At 50.8% G+C, this 10,392-nt stretch overlaps 2 protein-coding genes across 2 annotated transcripts; one reads left to right on the forward strand and one right to left on the reverse strand.

The window, feature by feature from the left end:
* The first annotated feature begins 41 nt into the window (after positions 1 to 41).
* LeuRS-m (Leucyl-tRNA synthetase, mitochondrial) lies at positions 42 to 2,995 on the forward strand. Its single transcript, XM_018100993.3, has 4 exons — positions 42 to 259; positions 312 to 2,103; positions 2,163 to 2,407; positions 2,465 to 2,995. Exons 1-4 carry the CDS (start codon positions 170 to 172, stop codon positions 2,951 to 2,953), a joined length of 2,616 nt encoding a protein of 871 aa, XP_017956482.1. The 5' UTR covers positions 42 to 169; the 3' UTR covers positions 2,954 to 2,995.
* A 233-nt stretch (positions 2,996 to 3,228) lies between these two features.
* Positions 3,229 to 8,305, reverse strand: LOC108651366 (uncharacterized). The gene is made up of 2 exons (XM_018100991.2): positions 6,538 to 8,305; positions 3,229 to 6,482 (listed from the first exon to the last, which is right to left on the reverse strand). The coding sequence occupies exons 1-2, from the start codon at positions 7,325 to 7,327 to the stop codon at positions 3,445 to 3,447; spliced, it is 3,828 nt and encodes a 1,275-aa protein (XP_017956480.1). The 5' UTR covers positions 7,328 to 8,305; the 3' UTR covers positions 3,229 to 3,444.
* Between the last annotated feature and the right edge of the window lie 2,087 nt (positions 8,306 to 10,392).

Genomic DNA, 10,392 nt, shown 5'->3' on the forward strand with positions numbered 1-10,392 from the left:
GCTTCCCGCCAAAATGTGCGCGTGTAAAGCAGTGTACCTACAGCGATATGGCAGCGCTGTAGAGTCAATCAGCTGTTTACTCTGCCCATCGTAGTTCAATTTGTTATTTAATACTTTCGGCACAACTAGTTGCTGTTTATGTGTAACTTTATCAATTAAAACAGACAAAATGCAAGCTCTGAGGCACAGCCACATTTTGCGTGGCATTAAATTGAACTGGTGCCGTCGACTATTAACGCAAAGCTGCACGGGCAGTGAGGTATGCCGGCATATACAATTTAAAGCAAATAAACAAAGTGTTTTTATTTTAGCAATTGGAGCTGACAAGTGAGCTGAAACATCGCATTGAGAAGCACTGGAATACGCATATGAACAACATTCATTTTAATACTAAAGATGTACAAAATAAGTACTATGTGCTGTCTATGTTTCCCTATCCCTCGGGCAACTTGCACATGGGGCACGTGCGCGTTTATACGATCAGCGATGCAGTTGCTCGATTTCAGCGGATGTGCGGAAAGAATGTCTTCCAGCCCATTGGCTGGGATTCATTTGGTCTGCCCGCCGAGAATGCGGCCAATGAACGAGGCGTTGCGCCAGCTGAATGGACCAAAAAGAATATCGCACAAATGAAGCAACAATTGGAACGACTGGGCTGCTCCTTCGACTGGGCACACGAGCTGTCGTCCAGCAGTCCCGAGTACTACAAGTGGACGCAGAGCTTGTTTCTCATGCTGCACAAACGAGGGCTGGCCTATCAAAACGAGGCTCTGGTCAACTGGGATCCAGTGGACAAAACAGTTCTTGCTGATGAGCAGGTGGATGCCAATGGCTGCTCCTGGCGCTCCGGTGCCAAGGTGGAGAAGAAACTGTTGAAGCAGTGGTTCATACGCACAACCGCGTACGCCAAGCAGCTGCTCGACGGCCTCGATGATCCCACACTGCGCGATTGGCGAGATATTATAAATCTGCAGCGCCATTGGATTGGGGAGTGCAATGGCTATGCCTTTACACTGCCAACTTCTGCCTCGAATCTGCTGCGCGTTTGGACGCCTAATCCGGAGCATCTCAAGGATCCACATGCATTCCTCGTGCTGCGCAATAAGCATTACCTAAAGAAGCTAAGCAATGCGGAACAGTTGAGCGTGGAGAATCCATTTGCGGAGACTACGATCCCGGTGGTCTTCAATGATGAGGCTGCTTTCCCAGCGGATTGTGATGTCTACTTAGCCGCGCCCACCTTCCGCGCCGAGGACCGTGAGCTGTGGGACAGCCTGGGCCTGGCCTTCTGCATCACTAACAAAGATGAGGAACATATTAACCCGGGCAACTGGGAGCAGCTGCGCAAAGAGGTGCTACAGGCAGCAAGTCGACTAAATGTTGGTGGCTATCGCGTTTCCTCCAAGCTGCAGGATTGGCTCATCTCACGGCAACGCTACTGGGGCACACCCATACCCATTGTACACTGTTCCAAATGCGGAGCTGTGCCCGTGCCGGAGGAACAGTTGCCCGTTTCACTGCCTCCGCGTGATGCTGGCAAGGATTCGCTGCTCTGCGACTGTCCAAAATGTGGGCAATCCGGGGCGCAGCGGGAAACTGATACGATGGACACTTTTGTGGACAGCTCTTGGTACTATCTGCGCTATCTGGATGCGCATAATCCTAATGAGATCTTTGATGCCAAGCTGGCGAACGATTTCATGCCTGTGGACCTGTATATAGGCGGCAAAGAACATGCTGTGCTGCATCTTTACTATGCCCGGTTCATGAATCACTTCCTGCACAGCTGCGGGCTGTCCCCCACCTCGGAGCCTTTCTCTCGCCTGCTTGTTCAGGGCATGGTCATGTCGCGTTCCTATAGAGTCAAGGGTAGCGGTCGATATGTACGCGAGTCGGAGGTGGAGATTGTGAATGCCAAAAAGAATCAAGCGCTGCTGAAGGCCACCAAGGAGCCTGTGGTCATGAGCTGGGAGAAGATGTCCAAGTCCAAGCTGAATGGCGTCGAGCCAGATGATATCTTCAATGAGTACGGCACGGATACAGCCAGGCTGATTATTCTTGCAGACGTGGCCCCCACATCACATCGCAACTGGTCGAGCGCCAGTGAGTCGTATTTTTGTATAAATTTACATTTAATATATCTAAATTTAATTATTTTTCAGCTTTTCCTGGCATACTCAACTGGCAAAAGCGCTTGTGGCTAACCTTGGACGACTTTAAGGCAGCTCGCGAGGAGCAACAGCCAGATGAGCCAGTGGACACATCCAGCGAAGCATTTCTGGCCGAGGATGCAAAGCTCTTTGATGCCCGCAATTTCTATGTGAAAGGTGCCACCTTTAACTATCGCCACGCGCATCAGCTGAGCGTGGCCATATCCAAAATGCAGGGATTAACGAATTCCTTAAGAGTAGGTTGAATTACTCCCACTATACTTGACTAATCAGCTTCTTCTCCATTTCTCCAGCGCACACCCAAGCACATTCAACGCCTGGGCAAACAGTTTGAGCGCGCTTTGGCTGCACAGATCATCATGCTGGCTCCCATGGCGCCGCACTTTGCCTCCGAGCTGTGGTCGAAGTTTGTCTCCATACCGGGTCGCCTGAATGCGGAGAGTGAGGAGCTGCAGTGGACAGAGGATGTGCTGGCACAGCACTGGCCCGACGTGGATGCCGCCTACCAACTCGATCTCAGCATCAAAATCAACGCGTTTGAGAATTGTGTGATTAAGGTCGCACGCAATCAGCTAGACAAGATTAATCACAGCGATGCCATGGACATTGCCTTCAATACGGACTCGGTGACATCCTATCTGATTGACAAGAAAATACGCACCACAAATTTTGTTCTCTATCCGGGCATCGAAGCCATCCTCAACATTTATGTAGAAAAACTGCCAAAGGCCCAAAAGTCGGCGAAGAACAGCAACGATGAGGACAAAGCGGAGGCCAAGTAGTCAGCGATATTGTTTAGGTTAATTAATTGTTTAGCTAAGGTTTCGATAGGGTTACGATATATGTATATATGGTATGGCATTTGCATGGGTTGAACAAGCTTTAATGTAAGGGTGCTAGAGGCAAGCCACTTTATACTCTTGCAGAGGAAATCCTAATTAACTAAGGATATATTTAATAGACGAAGAAAGAACAATCATAAAAATCTAATTTAAATTACTGAACTATATCCATTTGTCCGTCATATATATCGAAATATTAGTAACTATTTGTTTAATTTTTGTTTTATTATTATTATTGTTTAAGTTTAATGTTAAATATATATAAAAATTGGACTATATGCAGGCTTGTTGCCCGTCACGAGTTGGATAAATGCCTAGGATCATAGGAATTACGTTTACTGATTCTCCACTAAAGAAGCGTTGTAAGTCTACACAGGCAATGTTCTAGTGAGGATTCCTGGTTTGCCACCTCTACCCAGTTCTCTAAGGACTCACTTCATCAGCTCTGCCATTAGATTCCGTACATAGACATCCAGTTGTGAATAGTCGAGCAGCGTGTTCCGAACTATATCCAACAACATGCTGGGCCAGAGCGTCTCCAGCTTGTGCAGTTTCTCGACGGCGTTGCAGGTGTTCTCCAGGATTAGCGCAAAGTGCTGTCTACCTCGATCCCTGACACTAGGTGCCATGGCAATCATACCACCATCACCACCAGTGGTCGTCGTCGTCGTCGTGGCAGTTGTCTTCTTCCATTGCAGAGCCTCCTTGCCGACTACAAGGCGTAGAGATTTGTTTTCCGGGCGCTGCAGCCACTCCTTGGGAGACAGCTTGCTGGCCGTGCAGCTCTCGTCGAGACGCAGGCGGGCCAGCAGCGGCTGCAACATGCCCTCCGGCATGGACCAGAGCACCAAATTGGACAGGCCCGCATACATGGCATTCGCCGCCTCTGTCTCCGCCTCAGTGACCTCCTGGCCATTGAGCTGCTTCAGGCCCCAGTGCGAGAGTCTGTAGATGGCATAAGCTCTCCAGGCTGGCTTACTCGTTATGTTATTGCCTTCGACATCGATGACCAGCGAAGTCAATCCCTGCAGCTCGGCCAGCGCATTCAACTGACCTAGCGAACTGATGTTCGTCTCCCTGAAAACGAAATGCTCGGCATGCGGAAACCGTATCTTAATCCTGCCCAGCATGCAGACAATGCTATTGAAATTGATGTAGCTAAAGTTGAGCGTGTGCACATCGTTCGCCTTGGATGGATTCCATTGCTTGTCGATGAAGCGCAGCGCGCCCTGGCCATAGATATTCAGATATCGGCCACAGATCTCGATGAGGTAATCGCCGCCCTGCTCTCGCTCCCGCTCCGCGGCGCTGGGCTTCGATACCGTTATGGCAGTGCTCGGTGTGGGCGTGCTCGAGGCTGTGGGCGTGGCTGCTGCAGTCGGAGCTGCTGTGCCCGCCTTGCTCTGTGGCAGCGAGACAACGTTGCTGCCCGTCTGATTCGAGCTGTTGTTGCTCTGCTTCGCGCGTCCTGCGCTGTTGGAGCTGCTGCTGTTGCTGGCGCTGCTGCTGCTGATGGTCTGCGCGCGCACCAGGCTGCCAGTCATGTAACGCCTGCAGCTGCTGGGATTGGCACCTCGATTCAATTGTAGGCCCAGCTGCTGCTGCGAGATGGGCGTCTGGCGCAGACGTTGCTTGCTGCTGCCCGGACGAGTGGCAGCTGCGCTGGAGGCGGAGGAGGCAGGCAGCGGCAATGTTGCTGTTGAGGGCGGAGGCGTTGGCGTCTGTGTGGACGTGGGCGGGGGCGTGGCAGCGCTGACAGATGTGCTTGAGGCATGGGGCGTCAGTATTACCGAGGGAGGCGTGGGCGAAGCAAGACGTTCGCCATCAGCCGGCGACGAAGGTGTCCCAGGCCGTGGCTGAGGCGAGGCAGGAGCAGGAGTTGTTGGACTGAGTAGCTTATTGGAGTTTTCGTCGATGGCCGATTTCTGCTGTCTGCCTGGATCCTCATTGTCCGTGCTGTAACAGCTCGAAGAGGAGTCCACATTGGGCCCCAGACTAGAGGCCTCCGAGGAGGCATCCTCCTCTTCCAGTTTGGGTTTCTGCGCCGCTATAAGTGGCAGCTTGAACAGCGCCTGCAGCTCGGCCAGCTCGTCGCGAGGCTGCACCTGTGGCTGCTCCGGCTCTGGTTCCGGTTCCGGCTCCTCAGAGACAGCTGCCTCATTCGATTCATTGATCTTGGCCAGCTCGCTGGTCAGCTTGCCCTTGGGCCGGCCCAGCGTTTGCTGCGACCTCAACAGCTCCCAATTGGTGCGCGCATTCGAGATGACCTCCTCCCGGCGACTGCTGTGATAGGCATCGGAGCTGCCATGCGTCGCCTGGGCCTGCTCCTTGTGCTGTCGCCAAGCGAGCGCCGAGCGACGCACTTGCTCCGTGATGGGCATCTGGCTGAGCGATTGCAGCAAAGGCAAATGCGAGACCAGGAAGGAAACACAATCACCGGCCAGCGACACCGGATTGTTTTCGATGGTCACCTCCAGGAGGCGAGCGGCACGCGCTATGCTCGCCATGTCGTCCACCTTGTGCAGCTCGTTGTGGCACAGCCAGAGCCGCTCCAGCGCCACCAAGTGCTGAAAGCCATTGATGCGCCGCAGCTTGTTCCGCTTCAAGTTCAACTCACGCAGGCTGCGCAGACCCTGGAAGTCCTGCTGATTGATTTGCCTGATTTGATTGCCAGCCAGATTGAGGGATTTCAGCAGATGGAGGCAGTTGATTCGGCTGCCCAGGGTGGTTAGCTTATTGCCGTGCAGATCTAGGACGCGCAGCGTCCCCTTCAGCGAGGCCAGGCCGCCGATATCCGTGATGCGATTCTTGCCAAGCAGCAGCACCGAGAGCACAGGCAGCCCATCCAGATTGGCGATGCGTTCGATCTGGTTGTCGTAGAGGTCGAGGAAGACCAGCTGGTGGAAGATGATGCCATAGCTGGCACTCAGACTCAACTGCTTGTTCTTAATGCTCAGCTCGAGCTGCGCGCTGGAGGCGATGCTCACAGGCTCCTCCTCCTCGCCGCCTATGAGCGAGAGAGTGCTGTTGTTCAAGGCGCTGCTGCTCTCCTCGCAGCTCTGCAGCTGTTGGCTGCCCGCCAGCAGTGCCTGCGCCTTCAGCAGCTGGCGTCGCTGCATCAACTGATGCTGGTGCTTCATGGCCTGCAGGCTGTTCGACACGAAGCTCTTCGACTTCTCCAGGCCGTGTCGCAGCCGCAGCGCTGGCGGCGGCGTCAGCTGCGCCTGGCCATAATTGAAGCCGCGCTTGGTCAACTTGGCGCGCTGCGGTCCATTGATGGCCAGCGCCTGGGCAGTCAGCGGACTGCCGGAGCACGGGCTGCCCGACTTGGGCGACAGACGTGAGGCATTCTGGGTGTTGCTGACAGTGCTCAAGGCTCGTGTGAGACGCGAATGGGCGGGTCCACCAGGTCCACCTGGTTGGCCTCGCCGACCAGATCGCTGCTCCGCTTGACCCTTGTTGTTTGTGGCTAAAGAGACGCGGTTTTAGGAGGAGGATTCAATTACCTAGAGCTCTGCACTTACTCTGATTGCTTGGCTGGTTCTCCCGCGGCGTCGGCTGCTGCTGCTGCGCTGGCACCACTGGCAGCTCCTTGGGTATGTGAAAAGTGTTGATCAGATTGTGCTGCAGCGAGAGAAGCCGCAGGTTGGGCTCGTTCTCGAATATGGGTATGGCAGTTAGACCCCTGCGATCGTAATTGATGCGATCGGGCAGCTCCTCGCGCTCCTTGGCCAGCCGCTGGATGCGACAGATGCCGTTCGGCTGTGGGGTGACAATCGCACCACTCACCAGCGTGCCACCCGTGCTGCCCACCAGAGTGTGGGGCGTGGCAGCACTGACCACGGCGCCAACAGCCGCGGCAGTGGTTGCCGTCGTCGCCGGCCGACAGCTGTTGGAGGCAGCCGACGAGGAGGTGGACTTGGATCGTTGACGCGTGATGGTGCCGCGTTGCAGCCGCTGCTGGCTGCGCAGCTGAGCGGCTGCGGCATAGCTGCGCTTCAGCTGCTGCTGCGACTGGCCGTGGCCCACCAGCAGCTCTGCGGGCGGTTGAGTGGTGGTAGCAGCTGCCACACGCTTCTGTATGGCATTGTGGCTGAGGGTGCTGTGGGAGCGACCGATGGGACGCCGGCGCAGACGTTGATTTAAGCTAGGAACAAACGGTTCGATTTTCAGCAAAGATGTTTGAGGTAAATAGTTTTGTTGCACTTGTTGTTGTTGTTGTTGCTGTTGCTGTAGTTGTTGTTGTTGTAGCTGCTGTGGCTCAATTGGCTCATCGATTAGCATAGATCTACCGTGACATTGTGCCATTGACATCAATGTGCGTCGCCTGGCAATTGTAGCCGCTGCAGCCGCCGCAGCTCCTCCAGCGCCTGCTCCTGCTCCCGTTCCAGCTCCAGCTCCAGGACCAGCTGCTCCTGTCGTCCTGCTGCTCTGCGCCTTGACTTCCACGTTTGTGTTTCATAATCGCTGTTCGTTCACAAACGATTCGTCAACAGGCAGGGACATTATGATTATGTTTTCCAACTCTTAACAAAGCAGCCAGCTGCGTTGCATAATCGCCGTCTACTTATCCTGCCAGAGCAAATCCTTGCAGTCGATTGGCCAAACGAACTCGATGTCGACTGAAAGTGTTTCTCGTTCTCGTTTGCTTCTCCTGTTATCTAATTTTGTATTTTATTTTAATGCTTTCTCTCTATGAAATTTTGTTTTCAATTAGAACGCGATTTGCTTTTGCTGCTGCTGCTGCTGTTGCTGCTGCTCCTGTGCGGAGCTCCTCGCTGCTTCTCGCTGCTTCAGTCTTTGAGCTATTTTTTATTTATATTTTTCTCCTTTTTTTCCGTTTTGGTTTTGGTCTACCAAAGGGCATGGGCATGTTTTATTAGTTTGTTTATTCGGGTTATACACACACACATGTAGCAAATTGTTGGCCCCGGTTGCCATAGACCTGCAGAAGACAGTAGCAGACAGGTCGCTCGGTCGCTCGCTGTCCCTTTCGCTCTGGGCCGCTCTCTCGCTCGCTCTAACTATACCGCTAAGCTATTACCATGCCTATTGCTTCGTGATTTTCGCTATTAGTTTGTTTATTTAAAGCGCTTTTAGGGCGGCAGTCAAAGCGACAAACGGCCAGAGAGACAGTCATTCGTATATTAGGTTCAACTGACATCCGCTTTTACTTCTGTCTTCTAAACATACCAAAACATTGCCTTCAACTGCTTGCATTTTCATTGGGCGCTACAACAGGTTCCATGAGGTCTATCGATATTTAGATGTGTGAGGTATGTGAAGATATGTTGAGATATGAAAACAAAGATATGATAATAAATGTTTAATTGAAAATGTATGCTTATATCTGTGTTAACTAACATATTCATCAAACTACCCTGCCTATTTTAATATAGCATAGTAATTGAAGTAAACTATATAGTTAACCAGCCAAAACTCTAATTATTGATGCTTTCCTAGTTGAAAATTGGCTCTAAATAATAACTAAGCTTCTGAACCGTATAGAACTATAGTTCTTTACTGAAAGATCGATTTATCTTGGGATACTGTTCAAGATAATATGTCAAATATATATATACATATGTATATCTCCTCCACACGTAACATTCCATTCCCTATAAGCTAAATCTTAGCGTAAAGCAAATTATATTAAATCAAATTAAATTTCTCCTTCATATATGTACATATTTTCAATCGTGACTGCCATTAAAAGATTATCAACATATTCGACTTTAAGTAGTTTTATTAACTTTGCCATTAACTTTAACCAAGCGCGCTCAGCGTTCACCTTGGCCGTGCATGAAAAGCCAAAGTCGTTTGCATTAAAAACATATTTGCAGGCTTTTGCTGTAGCTGCTATGCTCCTTGTTGTTGTTGTTTTTATTATGACTGTTGCTGATGAAAACAGTTAGAATTGCGTATGGCAACACCCAGAGACGACCCACTGCGAACAGTGTTGGCAGCTGCTGAGCTAAGAAATATGTTGGATTCTGGTTAAATATTGGCCAAAAAAAGGCTAGAGGCTAGTAGGCTAGAGTTTTCTCAAAAAGTTTCCCCTAATTATTTCCTTTAAATATTTCCTCCAAAACTTTATTACTCAGCTGAACGACCATTTAATATATCCACCAGGCCTCGGCGACTGAAGAAATGCTGCAGCTGCTGCCCTTTATATAGGGCGACTTCTACTCAAACACATACTCGCGCTCAGTTGTTGAGCCCGACGCCAGGTAGAGGCCGTTGCAGTCGAACATTCACTGACCAATGGGAACACTCTCTCATTCTAGCTTCGGTGCTGCTGCATACTTATAGACAACTTAAATGATCGTATGTAGGTCTTCTTCGTTTGTCAGACAGTCTGGAGGGACATCAATTTCTGCTGTTCTATAGTTCTCTTAAGGACTAGCACTAATGCGTATCCTGCCTTACTTTCTGGTTTCTTATCAATAGGCTCGACCCAATTACAAATTGCCTAGATCTAGCCTAAAATAGGCTAAATCGGCAGCACTGACTGCGAAAGAGCTTTGAGTGGAGAGACACGCACATAATTGGCTGCCAGCATAATGGATTCACGTGCCAGTTTGCCTGTCTGGCAGCACTGGCTGCTACCGCTGCTGCTGCTGCTGCTGCTGCCATTCTTTTTCTTTGCCCTTTTTCGCCTGCCTTTTGCATATGCAATAGCTAAATGACAAACGCAGCGCACATGCTGGAGTGAGATAGAGACAGTCGCATATGCATTCGTCAAGTTGGAGGCACTCAACAATTAGCACGCACCACAGCGCAGGCAAGTCGACACATAAGAAGAGAGCAGTCGCATGGACAGGCCCGTTAAGCTGTGCTAGTAAAGAAATGCGTGCGAGAGGGAGGCGGGATGAGCTTTGCGAAATCGAAGACAGCAACAATTCGAATTTGATTGTTGTCATAAAAAAAAGGACATAAAGCAAAAGAAAAAAAAAAGCTTGACTGGAATGTGCGTGCGTTGGCGAAAATGTTTTGCTTCAACTAGCAGAAGCCCAGCTAGTCGAAAAACAGCAACAGGAGCTGCCTCAATGTCTGGGCTGTTAATTGCAGTTGCTCCAAAGGGTTCAATAACTCGGCTGTTGATTGGCAACCAAGGCAGCCGGGCGAGTGTGTGCGTGTGTGGGTGAGCGCGTGTGTGATTGTATGGGTGTGCAGCGGATGAGGCAAACAGGCAGTTAGCCAAGTTTAAGGCCCATCACGATAATTGTTATTGTTGGCTGCGTTCAATGAACTAGACGAGGACAGCAACAAGTGCGAAACAAGTACAAGGATTTCTTAATGATATAACAGTAATTGAGTAAGCGGAACAATGGGCAGCGTTGTAGAAAATAATTGCATGCGATATTTGTGAAAGAAGA

Source organism: Drosophila navojoa, chromosome 4, assembly GCF_054131105.1.
Source record: "Drosophila navojoa isolate 15081-1374.11 chromosome 4, UAZ_NAV_1.0, whole genome shotgun sequence".
Lineage (NCBI taxonomy): Eukaryota > Metazoa > Arthropoda > Insecta > Diptera > Drosophilidae > Drosophila > Drosophila navojoa.